General features: G+C 37.1%; 1 protein-coding gene across 1 annotated transcript; it reads right to left on the reverse strand.

Moving 5' to 3' along the window:
- Nucleotides 1–20319: 20319 nt before the first annotated feature.
- Nucleotides 20320–21602, reverse strand: LOC109178959. Its single transcript, XM_019328507.1, has 6 exons — nucleotides 21477–21602; nucleotides 21320–21430; nucleotides 21056–21229; nucleotides 20700–20769; nucleotides 20499–20597; nucleotides 20320–20412 (listed from the first exon to the last, which is right to left on the reverse strand). Exons 2-6 carry the CDS (start codon nucleotides 21388–21390, stop codon nucleotides 20320–20322), a joined length of 507 nt encoding a protein of 168 aa, XP_019184052.1. The 5' UTR covers nucleotides 21391–21430; nucleotides 21477–21602.
- Nucleotides 21603–26680: the final 5078 nt, after the last annotated feature.

Genomic DNA, 26680 nt, shown 5'->3' on the forward strand with positions numbered 1-26680 from the left:
ATATGTAATAATAATAATAATAATAATAATAATAATAATAATAATAATAATAATAATAATAATAATAATAAGAAGAAGAAGAACAACAACAACAACAACAACAACAACAACAACAACAACAATAATAATAATAATAATAATAATAATAATAATAATAATAATCCAAACAACACTACATGGAAAATAAAATTAAAATTACAAAAAATAAGGAGAAGAAGAAGATGACAAAGGGCTCCCCTTTGTAAATGACGTGGGATCATTTTTATCCCACATAAAAAATGTTAGGAAAGAGGAGCTCTTGAGATCCTATATATAAGGAAACAATGCTAGTTCTTCTTACAAACATAATTGCTTGCCCATTAATGTGGACAAGTATTAAGAAGCCAAAAAACTATTATTTAAGAAGTCTTTGCTTAATGACTTTTTATTTTAGTTTTTTTTTTTTTTTTTTTTTTTTTTTTTTTTTTTTTTAATTTACTAGTATTTTCACCCGTGCGATGCACGGAATAGATTTGTTGTAATGATTTCATTTCTAATTTACAACAGTATATATAGATAATTAACTTATACTAAATCTCATTTCAATAAGTGATTAGAATTGAGAAGTTAATTCTTTTATTATTTTTTTTAACAAACAACTAGTATTTTCACCCGTGCGTTGCACGAAATTGATTTTGTTATAATATTTTAAGAATATATTTGGATCGATATCATGTATAAATTATAATAACGAATATTATATATTGCAATTGATTAAATGGGTTCGATTGATTATGTTTTCTGATATTATCTTTACTTGAATTCGAGCAAATAATTGTGCAGTTACCCTTGCGATGCAATGATAATTTTTTTATTTATTATATATTTAGATAATAAAATTAAAGAAATCATTATCAATTCTAATATTTGAAAGTGTACATTTATTTGCAATTATTTTTAAAAAATCGATATGTAATATCATTATGTAGTTATACTATTACTAAAATAAGTATGGAAAAAAAGGAGAAATAATTTAATTATAATTATTATAAAAAATAAATTCAACGACCATGTTTAGCTTAATTACCATAATAATTATTAGCCAATTATACCAGTATCTAGACAACTATACTTTTATACCTTAAGTATATTCATTTTCACCATACTGTCTTTACTTTTTTCCTCCTTCTCCATATCTTAATGAATTAATTGTAATTATTATAAAAATATATATATAACGACCCATGTTTAATTATAACTATACTAATATCCATGTAATTATTAACTTAATTAACATAATAATTATTAGTAATTATACTAATATCGGTCCAATTAATTCCTTATTTATCATAATAATTATAGGTAATTATACTAATATTGTGCAGTTATACTTTTATACCTTTAGTATAATATATATATACGGATTACCATAAAATTACCAAAGTAATTAGATGGAAGAATATGAATGATAATTTATTGTGTTCTCATAGTATTATACTTTAAGTATATAAAAATATGAGTTAATATAAGCCAAAGTCCCTCGAGTTTGATGGTTTTGCCATCTATAGTCCTAAACTTTCAATTTACTCATCGTAGCCCTCTGACTTTCAAAATTTGACCTTCTGCGGTCCCCCCGTTACTTTCTCCCGTTTGCACCGTGAAATCCAGGGTTAAAATGGTACTTTGTCTTAGTTTAGGACTATATATGTCAAAACTATCAAACTCGAGGGACCTTGGCTGGTATTAACTCTTTTGAATTAAAAATATTCTTTTATTTAATATTTCTTACTCGTTTTACATTTTATTTAAAATACTCATAATTTTTTTACAAGATAGTATATATTAGAGAGTGTCAATTAATTAAGTTTTGTTGTGTATGTGTTTAATTGTGTGGTTTGGGAAGAATGACCAGGGATCGAGTCTCGCCAGCGGAAGTGTGGGACGAGCAACCTCTCAAAGTGGGGGGCGGGGGGCTACTTGTGCGCAATAAGCAAAAGTTTAACCTTGTGTTCAGCTGCAATAGTCACAAATAAGCAAAAGTTTAACCTTGTGTTCAGCTGCAATAGTCACAAATAAGGGTCTAACCTCTGTGTTCAGCTGAGTTACCATATTATTACAATAGTCACAGATAGTATAGATTTGCCTATAAAAGGTTAAAATTTTCTTGCCTCCAAATCTTTTACATCTAAACTAACTACCGACTATGCTAAGAGCTCTTAGCATATACAGTTAAGCTTCTTTCCAATACACTTTTAGTTAAGTCTATGACATGATATGTCTTTCTAGTACAGTTTACCTCACCTTCAGATAGTGACTGCGCATCTCACGTGACCCATGTTGTTGGTGTCTTCCATTTCTGTTGTACGAAGATCCACGCTTCGATTGGCAGTCCAACATGAACAATAAAAGTATATGTCTTCATGCATTGGTATATTAATGTTGAAAAGGCCAAAATGGTAATCATTGGAATTATCACGGATCAGGCTCCCTTTGCACCACCATTTAACGTGTTAAATTCAATTAATAACGAAATTGAATTAAACGAATTTATAAAATGTTTTAATAGTTAATCAAATCAAATCGAATTTCCTAGTTTCTCTTCCAAATGAGAGGTCATGGTTCGAACTCTAGTGAGAGTGGTATTAACTATACCACTCTTTTTATTTTACTTTAATAAATTGAGAAAGTAGATATGAACATATACTACATTGTAACAGAGTCGGTAGTATTCATAAAAATTGAATTTCCTATTTACAAATTAATTGAGTTGATTTTTTTTTTAATTAACAAACATATTTTAATAAAGTTTAAAATTTTCTAAAGCAAATTATAAAAAAAAAAAAAAATTCAATACATCTTTTCACACCACAAAATAGATATTATTACATCAATATATAATTGAAATTTTTTTTGTTGTGGCGCCATGCCTCCACGTAAAACATGTGCAATTGGAAAAAAATATCAAATTTCTTCCATTGCAATTTAATTTTAAAACATTTCAATGTACCTTTCCAACTTACATGATTAAAGAAAGGGCAAAAAGGTATATACCATGTAAAGCAATGTGATTAGATTTTACTTGAAGAAATTGAATATATATATATATATATATATATAAATAAATATAATCAGGTTCCTATGAGAACAGGTCTTCTCGTGCGGTCAATGTAACATACACCATTAGGTATGCATAAATGCACCACACAATGTTCAAAAATACACTATTATGTGTGGTGTATTTTTTTTTTTTTTGTGGTACATTTTTTGACATTTCATTCTGGTGTATTTTGAACATTGTATGGTGCTTGCCGCAGTGACCACACGGGAAGACCTATTCTCACAGGAACATATATATATATATATATATATATATATATATATATATATATATATATATATATATATATATATAGAGAGAGAGAGAGAGAGAGAGAGAGATAGTAGGGTTCCAATTCCAATGAGAACACTTGTTTAAGAGAGAACGTGATAACAAATCGTGTGCATACATCTAATATTTTTTAATGGTCTAAATTAGATTAAATATATGCGAACCCGAATTAAATGTGTGCAGACACGATTATTAATTATACTAGGGAAAATGACACTTTTTCCCCTGAGTTATATACTTATAGCACTTTTTCCTCCTCAATTATTTAGGTAAGCACATTAGCCCCTTCAATTATTCTAAAAGTGGTCGTTTTCCCCCCTAATATATTAAATTGACATTTATACCCTTAAAATAAACATTTTATTTATTTTACTTCTCCAATAAATTATTGCGTATAAGTAGGGATGACTACGATTCGGTTCGAACTGAATTGGACACTATAGCAATCGAATTAAAAGTTTCCGGTTATGATTCATATCTAGAACCCAATATTTGGATTTCAATTTATTAAAATTATGAATCAAAAAAATTGGATCCTGAACCGTGAACTGGCGGTTTCGGACGCGATTCGCGATTTTGAATCGTTTTTATTTTAAAATTTTATTTTTATTTTAAAAATTGTCTAAATTCAACAATAAATGTATTTTATTTTTTCAGTTCGGAACATGAACCGTCCGTTCCAGGATTTTAATAAACTCTAAATATCGAGTTTCGATTCTAAACTGTAATTGGAATATTTCAGTTTGGTTCCTATAGTGTTTATTTGGTTTGAACCAAATTATGGTCATAATTTGTTGGAGAAGAAAAATAAATAAAATATTGATTTTAAGGGTAAATATGTCCATTTAACATTTTAGACGAAAAAACAGTCACTTGAATAATTGAGGGGGAAAAAGTGCTATAAGTATATAATTCTGGGAAAAAAAGTGCCATTTTCCCATTATACTAATATCGTTGAAAGTCCAAAAGACCAATACTCCATGTCTTCAGCAACTTGAAAGTCATGGACACTTGTTAAGCTATGTTGCATGAAAATTTTCGTGAAGTTAGCAATCTCTATTTTAGAAATATTTTGACTCCAAAATTGGCATAAATTCATTTGAAAATATTTTTTTTGACATTTCTTAATTAATATAAAGTTTTAAAAAAACCCATTTGAAAATAATTTTAGAACAATTTACATATTTTTTGTACAAATTACAATTTAAAATTTTTTAAAAATTGCAAATTTAGTATGATTAATGGTGGAATATTATATTTAATTCACACTTAGGTTCACGTGTATATTAGATTAAATTCACGCTTCCTTTCAGGTGTTCATAAAAATATAGTTCATTTCATTTGGGTAGAAGAAAAATTTATGCATATGTGATCATAAGTGGGCGTTATGAAATAAAGTATCAATCGATCCAATGGCCCTGAAAATTGAAGTTTATCAGAAAGAGAAAGTGAGGCCAGGTTCACCAACTCCCCAAACCTTGAGAAACTACAAGCTTTCTCTCCTTGATATATTAGTCTCGACTTTTTATAACCCCTTTGTTTTCTTCTACAACTCCCCTGCCGGCGGCCCTGGTCGCCACGATTATGATGAGCTCAAGGACTCGCTCATGAAGACACTGTCCGTCTTGTACCCGCTCGCCGGAAGAATTAAAGATGGATCGACCATCGAATGTAACGACGAGGGTGCCGATTTTGTCCGAGCTAATGTTACAAATTGTGATTTGGGTGAGTTTCTCCGGCACCCCAAACTCGAAGATATACGCCAGCTGCTCCCACTTGATCCCTACCCAAATGCTATTCACCCCGCCCTGCCAATGTTAGCTGTTCAGGTGAACAGGTTCCGGTGCGGCGGAACTGCGGTGGGGTTCTGTATTTGGCACGGCCTGGCGGACGGCGGCGCGATGACCGGATTATTTAACACATGGGCGGCAATCAACCGCGGGGAAGGACCCATTAATCCCGGCAGTCTCATCGTGGACGCCTCCGCAATTTTCAGGCCGGGGAACTTCGTCCGCTCCCCGCAAAAGCCCCTAAACCCCAAGAAACCGGGAAAGTACTCTTCGAAAAGATTTGTTTTTGGCAAGCGGGATATCGAGCGGCTAAGGAACGATTGTTATCACCCACCGGAGCACCGCCGTCGTCCGTCTCGGGTGGAGGCGTTGTCGGCGTTCATATGGGCGGCGGTGATACGGGCAAGTCTACAGGTGAACCCAAACCTCAAGACGCATTTGCTGACAAATGCGGTGAACTTGCGAAAGAAGTTGAACCCGCCATTCCCTTCGCAATGCCTAGGCAACATCAACCAAGTGGTGGGCGCTCGGTGGGAATCGGAAGTCGACGGTGGTGGAAGAGTTACTGCCGGGTTTCTTGTAGGAAGAGTCGCGGAAGCCATCCACAAGGTTACCGACGACTACTTGAGGGAAATGCACGCGGAGGGTAGGTATCTCAAAGCCATATTAGGCGTATCGTCAAAGTCATCACTTCATAATGCCGATGAGATTAAAGTTTTAGGTATAAGTAGTTTGTGTAATAGTCAGTTTTCTCAAGTTGATTTTGGGTGGGGCAAGCCGATATGGATTGGCCTGGGTCATACACTGGACGACTTGGCTGTTTTCATGGATGCAGAAGATGGGGGAGTAGAAGTGTGGATTGGGTTGGAAAAAGAAGTTATGTGCAATTTAGATAAGGACATGAAATTTCATGCTTATGTTTCTTTCTCTAAAATCGTTTCCGAACCGTCTTGTCCTATGCGGTCTGCACTCTAGTTGGAGGATGGAGAAAGGCTGGTTTAGGGCGGAGCTGCGCTGATGCATAACATTTGGTTTATGGATGATCTAGGTAGACTCTAGAGGTTATGAATTGAAGGGGAAAGAAGCTAGGCAAGTCATGCACATGCCACATGCCACATGCATCATATTGGGTTGGTTCATCACTTTATTAATTAGAGTATCATTTCTTATTATCAAATAATGCCGCATTTAATTTGATACTTTTACATGTTAATTTTTCATGCACCAATAATAAAGTTATATTTTAATTAATGAAAATAATATTTTCCGCGCGTGTTATGTTTGAAAGATGTTATTTTTGTGTTTAAATTTTTGTAATGATTTCATTTCTAATTTACAACAATATAGACAGTTAACTTACACTAAATCTCATTTCAATAAGTAATTAGAATTCAGAAGTTAATTCTTTTTTTTTAAACAAACAATTTAATTATATTAATCAACCAACAAGCTTAAACAAATTCGACTGTACATCCAACAAACTGAGTGAGACAGCCACGCACCCTCACTTTAGCAAGAAAATGGGCAACGTGATTAACACTTCTACGAATAAAATGAACCTTACAAGCAACCAACTATGCTATTAAAAAAACTAATACATTTGTAGGCAATGGAGCGAACATACGAGCAATCTTCCTTAGAATCCAATAGGCTAGAATAAAAAACAAGACAATATGTTTCCACCTGAACATTGACTAGGCCATGATCTTTGATCCACCCTAAAACCTCGCAATGCTTTTGCCATAAGGGGCTCTTGAACACATTGGACGGGCCATTATTAGCAGCTTTGAACACTCTTTCACTAGAAAAAAAAAAAAAGAAAAAGAAAAAGAAGACATAACCTTATTTTTGGTCCTATGACTATTGAGGTCTTGTTAATTTCAATACACGAATTTTAAAATTGTCAATTTAGTACATTAACTATTCAATTTTTATCAATTTTGGTTAATCTAGCAAAATTACCGACCAAAACTCACCGAAAATATTCATAGGTAAAATAATGAGGGTATTTTAGGCTTTTTACTTCCCTTTTCATGAGCATATAAACAAGGATTAGAACAAGGAATTGCTCTACTCTCGTGACGCATCAACTCCAAGTTCTTTAAGTACACAAAACATCAAACACTACTGGAAATCAGTGTATTTCCAACCACCGAAAAGTGGTCGTAAATTGCTAAAATCCTGTTGAAAACCACTGTTCCGACCAACTTTAATTTCTGACCACTTTTGGAATCTGAAAAAACGTTCGTTGGTAATTCTGACCACTCCATCAAGTGTTTGGAACTACCGTCCACAGTAATAGGTGGTCGAACACTTTTTGGTCGTCTACGGAAGTTGGCTGATCATGTATTTCCGACCAAGTGGTGGTCGGAAATTTCCGACCGACCACCAAGTGGTGGAAACCAAATGTCAAAAATTATTTTAAAAAACATTTCACTGCGCTATTAATTTACCCTGCAATAATATTTTTTTTAAAAAAATAATACTCTTATAACAATGTAACATCATCAAAAACTAGCAATTTTATAATAATGTAACTTCACATTTCAAAAAGTAGTAGCTACTTTACAATTCTAAATATTTCTACGAGTGAATTTCATTTTTGGTCCTACTATTATAGGGGTCTTTTCAATTTTAGTCCACCATAATTATTTTTGCCACATTGCGTCCACTATTATTAAAAGTGTTACAATTTTAGTCCACGGAAAATCTAAAAATAGACTAAATTGGAACATTTTTAATAATAGTGGACGCAATGTGACAAAAATAATTATGGTGGACTAAAATTGGAAAAGTCTTTATAATAGTAGGACCAGAAATGGAATTCACTCTATTTCTACATTAGCAGCACGAGTTGTAACAAGTACTTAGTCAAAAATTGAAGTATTGAGATTACACGGGAGATTGTGTATCATCATTCACATTGATATTATCTAACACAATACCACTACTTTGATTACTATTAGCTAGGAACAACAGATTGTAACAACTTCGGATGTGCACCACATAACAACTCCAAAATCTTCTTATTTTGGTCTATAATCTCCACATAATACGCTCGGAATCACTTTCATGCACCTGTCGGGGTTGTGTCGAAGGTTGGGACATCAAGCTTTTACTCTTTTGCTTTGAGTTACGTTGCGACATAACTTAGGCTGTTAAACCACAGAAAATAATTTAAGCTTTATATAATGCAATGAAAAGGAAGATGCCAGTTTATTGCTTAGCAAAATGCAATGAGATAAGATAAGATTGGGAGAAGGGAAAATATTAACTAAATGCAAAATAGGATGAATGTGTAAATAAGTCTTAAAATATAATAGCTCAACGAGCATTATTTGTCAGGTCAATTCTAAGGCAGTAGGCCAAGCAGTAATAGCAGCAAGTACTAAGCCTCAAAATCTGATCACCAGCCTTGAGCCCTGCTTTGGCAGCATTTCCACCATTATCCACAGCCTAAACCATGAACCATCAATCTATAACATTCCTTTCTGACTAATTACAGTTGCAAACTGCAATTCATTTCTCAAACAGGGATACTAATTATCACATTGCATTCAATGGATTAGTACTAATATGTGGCATAAACATGTGAAGAATTCATATTATGATGGCAGGCTTTAACAAAAGAAAATTGAAGTAAGGAAAGGCAAATTACTTACAGTAATGACAACCCCACAACCAGATTTTTGACCAAGAGTGAGTCCCAATGGCTTGTCAACTTCAACCTCAATGTTCTTGGCTGCAGTTCTTGCCGTATTAACTATTAAATCAAGTAAATAATTAACAAAATGTGATGAAATTATTATTTTGGGAGTGTAATGTAAATTGGCATATTCTCTGCATTACCACGTAACACATTTCTATAAGCTATATTTTTGTTGAAATTGTACCAACTCAAAACGTGAAATATAAACTTCGGACATCACATTTGCATCTATAAATTCTATCTTACAAGTGTGAAGCACTAAAATAGATATTCAGAAGGGAAACAGACCATGATTTGTTGAGTTTTTTTGCACACAATTCATTTTCTTTGTCTATAAGAATTTCTATGTATGTGCACAAAATTCATTTTCCTAAAATTGTTATGTTGTTTACTAATGATGTATAAAAGTGAGTTTAATCTGTTTGTTGGGTAAAAATCCAATAATTAATGTTCTAAGTTACCACAACTCATAGATACATTGTAGACCTTACAAATTAACTAAGTGATGAGATGCATGGCTTATTCTTATACTGATCTGCTGTGTTCCGTTGTATTTATATAGAGTTAATACCCATTTTGGTCCCAATACTATTCGGTAATGCGGAATTAGTCCCATACTATTAAAAGTACTCAATTTAGTTCTCTAACTTGTAAAATCATACCCAATTTGGTCCTCCGTTACAATTGTCATCCATCCACCGTTATAGAGAGGGACAAAAATGTCCTTTTATCTAATAATTGAGGGACCAAAATGGGTATTAACTATTATTATCAAATAGTCGAGGGACCAAATGGGTATTAACTATTATTAATATTATGAATAATATTATTATTATTACTATTATGGCCAAACGGTGGTGCAACAGGAGTGGAGGGTGAGCTTAGACATTCCAACGAACATGAGCAATATGGCCAAGAAGTTGACTGATTGGAACAGGGCAGAGTTTGGCAACATCTTCATTCGGAAACGGATTCTCTTAGCCAGGTTGGGAGGAATCCAGAGTAGGCTGGCAACCTCGTTCCACAGAGGACTAGCCAAGTTAGAAAGGAAGTTAAAAGCAGAGCTCGAAGAAACGCTCTACCATGAGGAGCTCCTGTGGTTTCAGAAATCCAGGGAGGAGTGGATCGCGTTTGGAGATCGTAACACTGCTTTTTACCACGCGGCTGCCACCGTTCGCAAGTCACGGAACATTATTACACGGATTATGGATAATCTCGGGAACTGGATTACGGAAGAGAATGGGCTGAAAAGGCACATCCAGAGTTACTATATAAACCTTTTCACGGGGGATGATAGTACATCTTCAGAACCGAGCGTTTTGTCTTCTTTCCCCAGGCTAACTAGCAGGGCTTGGCGTATTTTCAACAGACCTATCATGAAATAGGAAGTCCACAAAGCTCTAACAGACATGAAACCTTACAAAGCCCCGGGACCAGACGGGTATCCTGTTGCGTTCTACCAAAAAACATGGGAGGTCACGGGAGACAATCTTTTTGAAATGGTACAGGAGGCTTTTCAAACGGGTAGCCTGCCAAACGGGGTTAACGACACTCTTATTGTACTAATTCCTAAAGTGACCAGCCTGGATAATATTAAGCAGTTTAGGCCCATCAGCCTCTGCAACGTGAGTTACAAACTCATTACAAAGACCATCACAAACAGATTGAAGCACGTTCTGCCTAACCTGGTTGGGCTTTACCAAAGTTCCTTTGTCCTAGGACGTCAGATTGCTGATAACATTGTGATCTACCAAGAGGCCATGCATACCATGAGAGAGGAAAAGGGATCTAGGGGTGTTATGGCGATCAAGCTAGACCTTGAGAAAGCCTTTGACCGCTTATCTTGGGGTTTCATCCAGAGCACCCTTGTACAGGCAGGTTTCAATCAAAGTTGGATCAAGCTCATGATGATTTGTATTACTACTTCTAAGCTCTCTATTGCATGGAATGGTGAGAGGCTCGCACCTTTCATCCCGGGGAGGGGTATTCGCCAGGGTGACGCCATGTCACCCGCTATCTTCGTCCTTTGTATGGAGCGCCTGAGTCAAGCAATCACATCGACAGTGGAGAGTAAGGTTTGGAAAGGGATTAATTTTGATAAAAATGGTCCAACTTTGTCTCATCTTTGTTTTGCAAATGATATGGTCCTCTTTTCTGAGGCATCCCTGGACCAAGTGGAGGTTATTCAGACGTGTCTCGATAACTTTTGCAAAACTTCAGGGCAGAAGATAAGTCTCGACAAATCACGTATTCACTTCTCGCGCAATACGGACCCGATGCTAGCCACGAAAATCGCTGACAAGATTGGAATCTCTGCCACGAACGATCTCGGACGTTACTTGGGCGTCCCGTCACTCCACGGCCAGGTAACGTGTGGTACCTTTTCGGGACTGCTAGACAGAATCTCAACGCGCCTCGAAGGATGGAAAGCTAAGACACTCACCACGGTGGGGCGGGTTGTCTTAGCAAAGTCGGTCCTGAATGCCATACCAGTATATACTATGCAAACAACGTGCCTACCTAAGAGTCTGTGTTTAGAAACGGAAAAAAGAACCAGGAAGTTCATATGGGGTACCTCGACTTCAGGGAACAACAAAATCAGTCTCACCAGTTGCGATGTGGCAACGACTCCTAAACTGTCGGGTGGTCTGGGGCTACGTCGCCTGCATGAGCTGAACCTAGCCTATATGATTAAGGTTGCTTGGAGGCTTCGAACGGAACCTCAGAGGATATGGGCTCGCATGCTGGCAGCGAAGTATAAATTCAATGGAGATCAAAAGGGAACCGACTTACGAAGAAGGAAAGCCACAGCTTTATGGAGAGGAATCAACCAAGCATGGAGTTACCTGGAACAAGGGCTAACGAGAGTTGTTCAAAACGGCAAAACCACACGATTTTGGATGGATAGAAGGTTGACTGAGCAGCCGCTATATGACATGCTCTGTACCTCGCTAAGCCTACCTGATCTGTACTCGTTCGTGGCGGACTATTGGGATGGCTTCCGCGGATGGAAATGGGAGAAACTGGGACAGACTTTGCCCGGGGAAATTTTAGAAAAGCTTGCGAGTTACATGCTGACGGAGGAAAGCCTGGCTAATGAACTGGGATGGCAACCGGAAGCAGAACGACGGTTCATGATAAGCTCAGCCTATGATCTGGTCGTGCGAACGGACGACATTCAACCGGATAGCGAATGGAGGAGCATCTGGAAGTTGAAGCTGCCAGGAAAAATCTGCTTCTTCCTCTGGCTTGTGAAGCATGGGAAAATTCTAACGAATGCGGAGCGCGTTAAAAGGCGACTGGCCACTAACAATTCGTGCTTTCGTTGTGTAGGTATAACAGAGGATTTGAACCACATATTCAGGACATGCACAGCTGCTAAAGGAATCTGGGCGGCAGGGATTCCAAGGCGTACAGCCATAATCCTCGACGCCCTAAGCTGGAAAGAGTGGCTGTCCGAGAACCTCAGGGGAAATGTGAAGAAAGGCTTCGATGAGGGATAGCCTGAGCGATTTGGCGTCAGGCTTTGTTGGCTCTGGAAGTGGAGGAACGATGAGGTCTTCCGACATTCGACCATACCGTTGCAGAAGAAAATTGAGTGGCTGTTGAGCTATGACGTGGAAGTCAAGAAGGCTTTCGAGAACCATAGGACGTATGGAGGGGCTTGCGTGAGCAGCTCTGAGCCGGCAGCTTGGGGCAAGCCTCCCAGAGGCTGGATGAAAGTTAACGTAGATGGTTGATGAAAAGGGAATGGAGTCGCGGGTTGCGGAGGTATTTTGAGAGACAATGATGGGGAATGACAAGGAGGCTATACGCACAACATAGGAAGGTGTCAAGCGGATGAAGCGGAGGCCTGGGCGGTGTTTCAGGGAATTCGTTTGGCGAGGCACTTGGGAGTAAGAAAATTGGTGGTGGAAAGTGATGCTTTGTCTATGGTTAACAGCCTTAACAGAGAAGACGGGCATAAAGGCAATATTGTTAAATGCTGTCTCCTGGAGGCGAGAGGGCTGGACGAAGTGATATTCAAACACGTCCTCAGAGAACAGAACGCCATAGCAGATAAGCTAGCCTCATTGGCTTTGTCGCACCAGGTTGGAACATCTCTGCTGATAGAGCCACCGCAAGGGCTCCGGTTGGACATACAACAAGAGCGCATTGGAGCAAGATATCCGCGTGGCTCCCCAAGGGCTGGCAATGGCGGATGAGGTCTTTAATTTGTTTTTTGGGTATCCCCCTCCTGCATGACCAAAAAAAAAAAAAAACTATTACTATTACTATTACTATTACTATTACTATTACTATTACTATTACTATTACTATTATTATTATTATTATTATTATTATTGGGGTACAATGTCTCCCACCACCATATTACTTTCTACAGTATTATTTTAAAAAATAAAATATAAACTACTAAAGTCAGTATGTTTGTTCTTAAATGTGGTGTGCGTTAATTGACTAAAACAAAAATAATGAAATCACAATTTCTTTTCTTTTAATTAAATAAACATATATGATTAGAGTGCACTAATTATAATGATTTTCACAAAACTAATGATCTTCACAAAACATTATTTAGGCTGATCTCGATTGATCCACTATCAAGATGTCTTCTCTTTATTATTATTATTATTATTATTATTATTATTATTATTATTATTATTATCATTATTATTATTATTATTGTTATTATTGTTATTATTATCGTTATTATTATCGTTATTATTATTATCATTATTATTATTATTATTATTATTTTGGTTAAGAGAAAATTTCGCAATCATTATTTTATATGTGCCCAAAAATCGAGAGAGTGTTAACAAAAATCGAACTCTATAATGATCTTCAAATAATGCTTCACGCACATGACCACTCTTTAGTCCTTTCGGAACATAATGATATCTTTTGATGATTTGATTTAGTTAACGGTTAGTTCGGTTCAAAATTGTCGGTTAATCAAAATTTTAAATATATAAATAAATAAATAAATAAATAAATAATCTAATATATAAAATCCCTATAAATTTGTAATGTTGTTATGGTATTGTTTTTGTATATTTCTTATGGATTTATTATTATATGTATTATTTTAATTAGATTTATTATTATATGTATTATTAATTATTAGGATTTAACCGACCGATTAACCGAAAAAACTTTAGTTCGGTTAATTCGGTAATACAAAGTTCGGTTCAGTTAACGGTTAAAGTTTTAAAAACTTCAGTTAAAACGATTTGGTTAACCCATTGCACACCCCTAGTCTTGATATACAAAACTAAACTAAGAGAAACCCAATTTATGATTTTTTGTGGGGTCCAATATGAGTTGGAGGATAGAGAAAAGGAGAGAAAGAGTGGATTTTGAATTCCTGAGAGATAGTGGTTTTTTGTAGGTCCCAGGAGAGAAAACAAAATGGACGAAAGATGGTGGAAAGACCGCGCATGACTTTTGTGGTATATTTTAGTTTTTTAAATAATAAGAAGTAATATGGTCGTAGGAGACATTGTCCCAATATCAAATATAATAATAATAATAATAATAATAATAATAATAATAATAATAATAATAATAATAATAATAATAATAATAATAATAATAATAATAATAATAATAATAATAATAATTAATACCCAGTTTGGTCCCTCGACTATTAGATAAAATGACTCTTTTGCCCCTCTCTATAACGGTGGATGGATGACAATTGTAACGGAGGACCAAATTGGGTTTGATTTTACAAGTTAGAGGACTAAATTGGGTACAACAACAGCTATCACGCAAGCATTCGCATGACACCCTACGATGCGCTATATGGTCAAAAGTGTAGGACTCCCATATGTTGGGAAGACATGGTCAATCCAGTAAATCTGGGGCCACAATATCTACAAGACACCATAACGAAAGTCAAACGCATACAAGAAAGAATAAAGGCTGCACAGGACCGCCAGAAGTCCTACGCCGATCTTGGTAGGAAACAAGCCGAATTCTCCACAGGAGAGAAAGTTTGGCTGAAAATTTCACCCACTCGGGGAGTGATGAGATTCATAAAGAAAGGGAAGCTAAGTCATAGATTTATTTGTCCATACGAAATCCTAGAAAAAGTTGGGAACCTGGCTTACCGCCTCACTTTGCCAGCCGAACTAGAACGGGTACACAACGTATTCCACGTGTCGCAACTAACGAAATATGTACACAATGCAACTCACGTATTGCAACCCGAAATCGTGTGCTTGGGTGACGCCTTGTCCTACGAGGAAAAACCTGTAAAGATCCTGGACACAAAGACAAGAGCAACCCGCCGAAAGACCATAGAAATGGTTAAAGTCATCTGGTACAATCACGGAACCGAGGAGGCAACATAGGAACTCGAAAGTACCATGAGGGAATGCTACCCCGAGCTATTCACACAAGGTAACATAAACTGAACTGTGACACCCCGTAATCCAAATTCAATTAAGAGATTAATTAAGTAATTAATCCTAATCCAATTGGTAATTTAATTCCTTAAATTCCTGAAAATTCAATAGATGGGGACTAGTAATTGACTAGTCAACCCAAAGTCAAGAGTTGTACCTAAAGCTTTGTGAGTAGTTCCCTTGTTCCCTTACACCTCTTCATTTTAGTAAGGGTAATAAAGACATTTCACCTTGTGCTAGTAATGCAAGCTAACCTAGAGGACACTCCTCATTCTTTCCCCTTACACTTTCTAAACTTGAGCTCCTCCTTCTCTCTAAAAGTTAGATAGCTTTTCTTCCAAGCTAAGTTGGGACTTTACCGAATCCTCAAAGTTTGTCTTCAAGATTCCACATTTCCTACCTTTGAGCATCTAGGAGGGTAAGATCTATGTTTATCTTGTGTTTTTAGTGTTTTCTAAGGTGTCTTTCCTTAAAGATAGAATCTTTATGATCTTTTGGTATGTTCTTGAAGTGGGTGTGGAAGGTGAACCCTACTAGGAGCTTGGTGAAGTGTTTAGTGAAGGTTTTTGTCTACAAGAGGTAACCCATGCTCTACAAAATCTATTTTGCTTACCTATATGATGATTTCTTGGATTCTACATGTGATTTTGCTATGAAATGTGAGTGTTGATGCATTGTCTTATGAAAATGCATATCTAGAGCTTGTGTTTAGGGTTCATGTATGCCATTGCTTGGCTATTCCTTTGATTCAAGTCATTTTGTTGTAGTTGGTGAGATTTGGCATGTTTTGGACTTGGATTTGAGCTTGGTGTTGAAAATCTCCGAAGGGATTATTTGTTGCGCAGGCATGTACCCGCGGGCGGAACGGCGGGTAGAGCTCCACCCGCCGCCCCACCCGCGGGGTACACACTCGTGGGACAAAGGGTTCCCGCGAGTGGAACCACGGGTGGTGGTCCACCCATGGCCCAACCCGCGAGGAACGTTATGTGGTTGTTGGGGGATTTGTTCCTCATGATTCTTTTGACTCGGTATTTGGTCTTTTGACTTCCCGATGTTTTTTTGTGGAACTATTTGAGCGTCTTCTTGACGTTTCGTATGTCTAGAACTATATGGTAGGAATCCATGTAGGTTTTGGTGTCTTGAATCGTGCTAAGTGTTCAACATTGTGATTCGTTGAACCGTGATGAGTCTTGTGAGTTCTTCGGAACTATGTTTGGTTTACCCGTTTGATAAGCATGCTAGTTCGGTGTTTAAATGCTAGCGTGTGTGTTGTTTGTCCTTTCCTATTATTGATGATGACTTGTGTTAATCATCGTTGTTGTTAGACTGTGATCCATTCTTTGATTGAGTATGGTTTCATATCTTCGTTGTGATCCGTTGATTGATTCCTGAGATGGTGTTGTGTGTGTGGCTGTACCTGGATTGCACAATTAATGGTATGGGATATTAGTCACCAAGGTACGGCAGTGGTCCTCGTGGTGGCCATGACGTGATCATGGAGTTTGTGACCTGTGTGTCGGGTTCACGTATTTCTTGGGAGGCATGTGCTGCCAAGGCATGTGCTGCCATGTGTGTGATCGGTACCCTCATGTACTATGAAATTGGTGGATTTGTTGGCGGTCGTTGGCTGATGGGGACGACGGTCCTCGGAGGGAAAAGGTTGGACTTGGTGTACAGGGGTCCTGGAGGTAATGGTTGGAACTAGACATAAGGTTGGGGGTAGCCATAAGGTTGGAACCGGGCATAAGGAAGGCATCTTAATTCGTGATGGGTGATGTCACGAAGGCTTGTGTAGCCATTGTGTGTGATTCTCTATTTGTGACATATGTTGTCACAAAGGTATGTGTTGCCAATGGTTGTGTCCTTATTCTCTTGTGTTATGCATGTCGGGTGTTAATCTACTGTGTGATAGTAGATTATGCCTTGAGCCATCCTTGTGAGTTGTTATTGCTTCTTGATGTCTTGGGATGTGTTCCCTTATCTTGTTGTGAGTGCATAGAGTCTTGTGTTGATCTCTATCTTGGCTTTTGAAATTGATATATACTATATCCCGTTTCGCAAATGATTTTGTATATATATATATATATATATATACATATATATATATATATATACATATATATATATATATATATATATATATATATATATATATATATATATATATAAACTATCTACATATGATATTTCACATGTATTCGTGGGTTACCAGCATCATTCGCTGACCGGGCGTCGTCCCATATCTTATGTGTTTCTTTCAGGTGCTGAGTAGACGAGAGGGCGGTCTAGAGACTGTTAGATTAGACCCCGTGAACTTTGTTATGTTTGGCCTGTGCGCCAATGTTAGACTTTAGTCCTTTTGTCCTTGACATTATTTGGGATAATGGATTTTGTGCAGATGTTTACGCCTGTGCGTTCACTGTTGAGTGAGTGTGGCATAGAACTCTACGTTTTTCATATATTCCATATCTAGTCTTCCGCTGTGTATGCTTTTATTGTTAGAATTATCTGCATGATTAAGTTTAAATTGGTATGGAAAATCGGGGGTGTTACAGAACCTTAGACTAAGTAGTTAGGTCCGACCCCGTCACGTCTAAACTTCGGGGACGAAGCTTTGTGTTAGGGGGGAGGGTGTAATACCCCGTGTTACGACCTTCAAACCCGAATTAATTATTAAATTAATTCCGTTAATTAAAGTAATTAAGAGAGATTTAATCCAATTATAATTATCCTAATTAACCCGGACGGTCCACAATAGATCGTGGACCTTTACCTGAACCAGGAACCTTAAGCCATAAGGAATAAGGAAACGAGCCATTACTATTTAGACTCTGAATAGGTTTCCCTTAAAAGTATAAATAGGGGATTATAAAGCAAATAAAAACCTTCCTTCTCCTCTCCCTCACTCAAAATACTATCAGGTGATCCAGCCAGGGAAATCCCCCACCATCAAGCCTAGGAAGATCTATTAGAAGAAGAATCTTAGAGAAGAACCTTAGCAGCCAAGGATATTGATTAAGGCTAAGAGGTAACCCATGTCTCGACAAAACCTATTTTCCTTGTTATATCTTATTCATTGGCTCCTTTGATAATCATATGTGTAATTCTGTGATTGAATTTTGATAGAGCCTAGCTTAGGGTTTATATTGTGCTTATTTGATAATCTTGATGTTGATATCGTGATTGATTATATGCATGATCTTGTATTTTAATTATGTCTAGAGCCATGGGGTTTAGATCGTGAATTTCGTATTATGATGTTCTTGGTATATTTGGGTGGGTTTATGCATGATCGGGTGTTGAGTCTAGCCTAGGACTTGTATTAGGACTTTGCATATAGATTTCTTGTTTTTATTGAGGTTCCGGATGCTCCTGAACCGTTATATGATTAATGATTGAGTCTTGGTATGTCTAGGAATCGTGTTAGAACGTATTTGGTGTGGTTCTTGATTTAATCATGTTAATAGATTACATGGTGTTGTCGTTATGTGTTTGAATGTGTCTGGACATAGTTTTGGGTTCCACGAGAGATCCTGGGACCGAAAGTTTCCTGTGAATCAGTGGGGGTAGGTGGGGGGCAGGGGTGCCCGCCACCTACCCGCTGCCGGGGAGCGCTGTTCCAGCGGGCAGCCGGCGGGCGGTGGTGTGCCCACCGGCCACCCGCTGGAATGGCGAGTGGCCGCCGGGGGGTGGCTGGCGGGTGGTCAACCATCCGCCACCTACCCGCTGGAAAGGGTGTGTGGTTCATGATGTGTTTCCCCATGTCCCATCGAGTCCCGTTGTACCCCGTTTGTCGTGTATGAGTCTCGTTTGATGTTTTGAGTATCGTTCTAGGAATTTATGTGTAATACGTGTCATTGTTGTTGTTGTTGTGTCTTGATTGTTATTGATTGATAATGTGTTGTTTGATTGAATGGTGATGAGTATCGTGGTCATTGCGCAATGGCCGGTGTGAATGATGATGATGAGATTGTGATTGGTGGGAATGAATTGTTGGAGGTTGGCACCACTTGTGCCCGGTCATTGTACTAAAGGTACAGGCCTAGCGGTTACTGTGCTATAGACACAAACCCACCTTAGACCTGTTTGCCGTTGAGCATGTGTCAGGTTATAAGTGCTACGGTGTCATGTCAGGGCTATATGAGCGGACCCCTTGATATTGGCACTAGAGGTCCGGATCATGTGAATGGCACTGCGGCACTATCTTGATATGTTGGTGGTTGAAAGGTGGTTTGATGGTGGGGGCATTTAGTTGCCCGGAGGAATAAGGGAGGCGATATAAGGGTGGCCTGAAGGTATAGGTTGGAACTGATATAAGGACGGAGGGGAGCTACAAGGTTGGAACTTGATATAAGGTTGGAAGATGGACTGTTTGCTTCGATGATTACATGCTAACTGATTGCCTTGAATGCTTTTGTTGTCTCTATTTGTCGTTTATGTGCTTGACTGTCTATTATGACTTGTATCATCACTAGTACAAAACAGTTCACAGGCGTCTGTTGTTGGAATCAATAGGCGTCTGTTCTGCGACAGACGCCTATGAACCAGACGCTGATTGTCATGACTTTAGGCGTCTGTTGTTTGTAGACTTCTAAAGTCGTTTATAGGCGTCTGTTCTTCACGAATATAAGTACTTCTTATTGGTAAGAACAGACGCCTATTCTCACAATGCTAAGCAATATTACGTATTTTAGGTGTCTGTTACTTTTGGTTCTTTAATATATATATATATATATATATATATATATATATATATATATATATATATATATATATAATATTATTTGGCCACCTTGCTACAGTACATTATTCATCCACAATATTATTTTTCAGCAACACATTCAATAATATCCATTAACGACCCAATTATATTATATTGCACAGTCCACAATATAATCAAAATTACAAAATCTACCATCATATCCAAACTAGCTACAACATAATATAATATAATATACTCCAAACTACAATAGATATAACCCAACCATTAATATCTAATTAAGTACATACTTCGTCAAAACATGCACAAAATATATGACATTATACACATTCTTTACAAAAATACTTAGCCCACATTTCACGAATCTCGTCTATTTCTTCAATAGAGTATGGGGTTGTGCGATCTTGAAATACCTACAAAAGAATTATTAATTGTTTTAGTAATAAATTATAATTAATTTATTAAAAAAAATACTTAGGTTATATCATTTTATATGTACCTTATCCAAAAAAGTATATGTGGAATACTTTGTGCATAAATCATGCATATATTTCATAACATAGTATCCACACTCAACACCTCCCGGTTGTTGAGGGCACTAAAAAAACAAATGAAAATAAAGTAAATAGTATTTCATTTGTAATCAAGCTAACAACTAAAAAAAAAGAAGAAGAAGCTAGTAAGCATTGTTTTATTTTACCTTAACATTCTTCCATTGAGCAAGTTTTTTTGCTCTTTGACCCCGTTGATTCATATATGACCGGAATGCCCTATAACATTAATGTATAAACACAATTCATAAATTATAACACCTAATATAAATAACTTTATATACAAATATACTTTTACTTACATATTCACCACAGGCTTGAGTTGTATATCCTGGACACATTCCAAAGGATCCAAAACATATACCATCCTCGAACAAACATTAATCACTAGAAGCAAGTAAGCAACCAATGCTCTCTACAATTTATAAATACATACATTGCACATTTAATTAGTAATAATTCAAATTCACTTATATAAACACAATAGAAAAAATAGATTACTTACGATTGATGGTATGGTGCTAAAATGAATGTCTTGTCCTGCAATGTGACCATAGTATTTCCAATATATGCAGTAACAACATCACAATTCAAATCAAGAGTTGCCTTTGCTATTTGTGTTGGACACAAAAATCCAACTGAGTCAATCCCAATTTGATTGCACAATCGGTGAAGATACCTGAAAAATCATTAAATAATACACTAATATCATTAAGTAATACATTACTAAATAATTAAGATTTTCAAATGAACGAATATACAAACTTACATTATAAAGACTTGTATAATGGATACATCAAGCCATTGCATTGTCAACAAGTCTTTAATATCATTCATCATCACGAATATGCTTCTCACATTGGTATGGTGAAAGATATTAGAATCTAACTCCAATTCAAAGTAGTCCGTATCATTAGGCATCGATCGAAGCAAATTGTGCAACCAATTGCACTCAAACCCCAAGCTCTTCAAGGTATCATCATCAACTAAATTGGGTCGTACTCTAGTACACGATTCCTCTCCATAGTCATAATTCTTTTCATTCATTGTTCTCTTTTCAACTTTTGCCTTCATCACTATCTCTTCCTATGAAGAGAAGAATTTGTAATTATGTTAATAGCTACAAATAATAGGAATCCAATAAATTATATATAATAAAAAAAAGTTCATACCTCTCTTATACCAACTAAATGTATAGGCCACTGTACAAAACTTCCAAAGGCATCTCCAATCTGTGTATAGTCTTGAGTGGGTACTGGTAGAAGAAATATTTCTCCCCCCTCAACAACCACTCAATCCACTGACACCTTAACATGATTTGGTAACAATAATTGGTTGCGCACTAACGTGTCAAATTGAGTTGGGTAGACCATCCCTCTTGCAACTACTACTATGTTATCCTCACCAGTACATAAGGCAAGACGACATGGAGTCAGGCTCAATCATTTAACACAAGATAACAAAATAAATAAAGCATGACAAATGGATACATTTTTAATATTATAAACATTTAATATTACCTCAATAAGGGCAAATGGGTATGGATCCACCGACTGGCAACCACTACGAATAACTGGTGGATCAACAACCTTAAACACACTTTGTGGCGTGCCCGCAGAAGCTCTAAGGTCAACATGTGAGGGTGGGGGCATTCGTTTCATTAAGTCCTGAACTTGACTGTTTGGGTTCTCAATCGTTGGTTGCATTGCTAACATTGTTTCTTGCCTTACTTTTTCAACCAAAGCTTGGACATCATCCACTGGAAGAAATCCTCTCGATCTTTCCCTACTCTTCTCTGGTTTTCCAAACACTTTCCTAATAGATACATATGAACCAACGCCTCTCGCGGAGCCTGAATGATCTTTCTTACCAAGGGCTTCTGACAATACATCATGATGTCTGTAAGGTTTAAATGACCCTTGGCTAACTTTCTCACACTTCTCAACCTATTTCAAAAAATAATTAAACTATATATTAGCATTAACATTATTATTAAATTATTTATGTAAACTATTCCTATTAGTAATAACTTACAATATTTTGAATGACCCCTATTGTTTTGTCATTAGGAATGTAGTACTTTTCATCATCTCCTTTTTTAGATCTTGCTCGAATCCAATCTAGACCACGGTCATTTGGCGCAAGCGTCGAGCTAATAGATGCACAAGAAGATTGAGATGAAATAGGATCTGTTACAAGGCACTGTGGCGTTTTACCTGCATATCCAGCCGGTCCTAAATAATGTGGATGTAGATTTTTTTGTTGCCTTGCCTTTGCTTTTTCACTTATTTCCTAAAAAAGAATAATTTAAGAGATATGGTAATTTTAATAATAAGACATTCAAACTATTATCATGAATGGAGGTTGTTCTGAGCTGCAAAAACATGCAGCAGTTTTGTTTGGTTTGGAAGGGGATTAAATGTTTGCTTGTTTGTCTTAAGTGGATGAGTGTAATGGTGCAAGTTGAATAGAGAAGTAGTAGGCAAGGAATCATGCCTGTAAAGCAGCAGCAATTAGAAGCCTTAAATGGTGGAGGGCTGCTGTTGTTTTCCCCTTATTTTGGTTCTGGAATACTGGGAATAAAATGCATATAGATGGCAGGTATGGCTCTGGGATTTGGTTTGAGTTCTGGGATTATAAGTAAGGAAAGAGGCTGGAATTCTGGCTAGAATATTGGGGAAGGGTCCATGTAGCTTGGTGGACCAATGGAGGTTTGGTAATTGAGATGTATGGCTCAATGGTTCTGGAATTTTTGGAAAATATTATTTGCTTGGGAGAGTTAGGAATTATTTAAAAAAAAAAAAATTAAATATACCTTGAACTTATCTGTCATGCGGCTTGCTTTAAAAGTATTCCATTGTGCATCGATCAAGTGATTATATAATTCACATGGAGATTCATATTTTGGGTGCTTCTTGTTAATATACTCACGGGTTAATCTCGCTTTGAAATCCTTCCACCGCTGCCCAGCAACCTTTAATATTGTTTCTTTCAATTGATCATCTTCAATGTTGAACACTTTCTGGTTGCACATAAACGTTTGAATCTTGGTATTACAGGTAGATACCATAACACCTTCACCGGAGGGCTTTTCTTATCCTCACACCCATTAACACCATTTTTTTTCTTATAACGTGATGCTCCACACTTTGGACATACATGCAAGTCACTATATTCCTTCCAATATAATAGACAATCATTTTGACATGCATGTATCTTCTCGATCTCCATACCCAACGGGCACAACATTTTCTTAGCCTCATAAGTTGAAATAGGAAGCTCATTATCATCAGGAAGCATCTTTTTAAAAAGTTCTAATAACTGTGTAAAGCTCTTATCACTCCATTCATTCATTGCTTTTAAGTTATATAATTTTAGCACAGCAGATAACTTTGTAAAGCTTTTACACCCAGGGAACAAAGGTTTTTCTGAATCAATAGAGAAACTTTCAAATACAGGAGGCATTTCACTATCATCTCCTTGAATATCACACATGAGTTCATCTATTCGATTATTCTCCCCATTCTCCTCATTTTCTACATTATTTTTATCACCATCATTCTCTTCATCATTTTTTTTTTCGGTGAACATCATTCTCTTCATCATTAGCTATTATATTTTCACCGGTGTTTGTACTAGGAAGTACACTCTCACCATGCCATATCCATTGGTTATAACCTTCTTTAAAGCCGCGGCATATTAAATGACTCCTAATTTCTTAGAACTAGGAAATTTCCTCAGATTCTTACAATCATAACAAGGGCAGACCAAAAATTCTTCTCCATGTTTATTTTTATTTTCTTCAGCATACTTTAGAAAATTTTCAACCACTAACATATATTCATATGTATTTCGTTTCCCATACATCCAACTACGATCGATATCTCTCATCTGCAAGCATGGTTGAAGTCTTTAAATTTTATTTACTTTAATTAAAATGATTTTTTTATTTATAATTTTTATTAAAAAGTCTCTATTTTCTTCCCTAAATATTACATATCACAAATTAATATCACATTGCATATCTATATTAATAAGCCATAAATATTGCATATCACATAATAATAATAATAATAATAATAATAATAATAATAATAATAATAATACTAATAGAGCTGAGCTACGTACTGCATATCACAAATAATAATAATAATAATAATAATAATAATAATAATAATAATAATAATAATAATAATAATAATAATAATAGCAACAACTACCTACTGCATATATCTTCTAATAATAATAATAATAATAATAATAATAATACGATGTACGTCTGAAGGAGATCAGACGATCGGAGATGCGCTGCTGGAGGGAGACTGGAGATGCGCTGCGCTGCTGGAGGGAGGTCACCACCGGAGATGCTGCACTGCTTGGACGCTGCTTCTTCAGGTCGCTGCTCCTCAACGTCGTCGCCCGTCACCTTTGCCGCGGCATCGTGTCCGTTTCTCCGATGGTCGTTGTCGCCGTTCCTCCGGAGGTCGCCGGCAAAGCTCAAGATAGAGATGAAGGCTAAGAAGATGTTTAAGGTTATGGAGATGGTGAAGGCTACTAGGAGATGTGTAACACCCCGTGTTACGACCCCTAAGATCAATTAAATCATTTAATCAATTACCCCAAAAGAAAGAATTAAATCACAATAATTAATTAGGAAGGCCCACCATAGTCTACGGGCCCTTATCCCTAAACCCAATCCTTAGTCCCAAAAGAAATAGAACTAGCAAGCCCATAATATTAGTTCCTAACTAGGACTCCTAAATATATAAATAGGGGACTTAAGAGGCACCTAGAAACCCCCCCACCACATTAACGCCCCACCACCCAAAGAGCTCCAAGAATCCCCTTAGAAGAAATCAAGAAAGCAAGAAAGCTTAAAGAAAAACCCTTCATAGCCAAGGAATTAATTAAGGCTAAGAGGTAACCCATGTCTCAACAAAACCTATTTTCGTAGCTATGATTTCCCCCGTAGGATTTCCCCATATAATTGTGTATTAATGACTTGTGATGATTATGATTGATGATTGATGTGATGATCCCATGGGGGATCTTGATAATCTTGATATTGGGAGATTCTTGATAATTATGATGTTCTTGATGATTATATGGAGTTCTTGATGATTATGTGTTGTTCTTTATAATTGTATGATGCCCTTGATACTTATGTGTTATTCTTACCAAATCTTGCAATTAGAAGGCGAATCGTATTCTTGTTGATATAAAAGTGATTAGAACCCTAGGTTGTATCGTATGATGTTATTCTTGGGTTATCGGGTGGGGTAATCGCATGTTTGGGTGTTGATTATGTTTAGAAAAGCATGATAGGTTATGTGCCGTTCGTTTCTCGTATTTGATCCGTTAATTGTCTACGTGTTGTCGTTGATTGCGTTGCAAAGTGTCTAAGCATGGTTTCGGGTTCCACAATGGTTCCCGGGGCGAATTTGTGTGATAAGAGTCAGTGGGGGGTAGGTGGGGGGGTAGGTGGGGGGGGGGTAGGGGACTCGCCACCTACCCACGGTCGGAATAGTGATCCCGGCAGTGGGCAGCCGGCGGGCGGGCAGCTACCCGCCGGCGACCCGCTGCCCGAAATAGTAAATCCGGCGGGCAGCCGGCGGGTGGCCCCCACCCACCGGCTACCCGCTGGAATTTTCCCCATCTTGGGTTCCTGGCTTCCCCGTTTGATGTTTCCCCGTCCCCCGTGGTGTCCCAACGGACTCCGTTAATCGTGCCTATGTCTAGTTTGATATTTTGGGCACCGTTCGTAGGTTTATGAGTCTATTATATTGCATGCTAGTTGAATTGGTATCCCGTTGACCTAGGTGGAAGCAGTATGAACCCCTTAGGACTATTCTTAGTATGTGATGGATCACGCATAGGTTTTGTTATACGTTTTCTCCCCATTCTCAATGTGTTAATGTGGGTTGCATGTACTTGCTATGTGTTATGTGTGCATGTAACCCCGAGTTGGTTAAGATCAATCGGGCTATACGGGCAGTCGGGTGGGCTGAGAACCATACCGGCTATTAACCAGGCAGGTAGAGACCGGTCAGGTATATAAATATTATATAGGACTAAGTTCCACTATACAGGCAGTCGGGTGGGCTGAGAACCATACCGGCTGTTAACCAGG

This window comes from Ipomoea nil, unplaced genomic scaffold (genome assembly GCF_001879475.1).
Source record: "Ipomoea nil cultivar Tokyo-kokei standard unplaced genomic scaffold, Asagao_1.1 scaffold0875, whole genome shotgun sequence".
Classification (NCBI taxonomy): Eukaryota; Viridiplantae; Streptophyta; class Magnoliopsida; order Solanales; family Convolvulaceae; genus Ipomoea; species Ipomoea nil.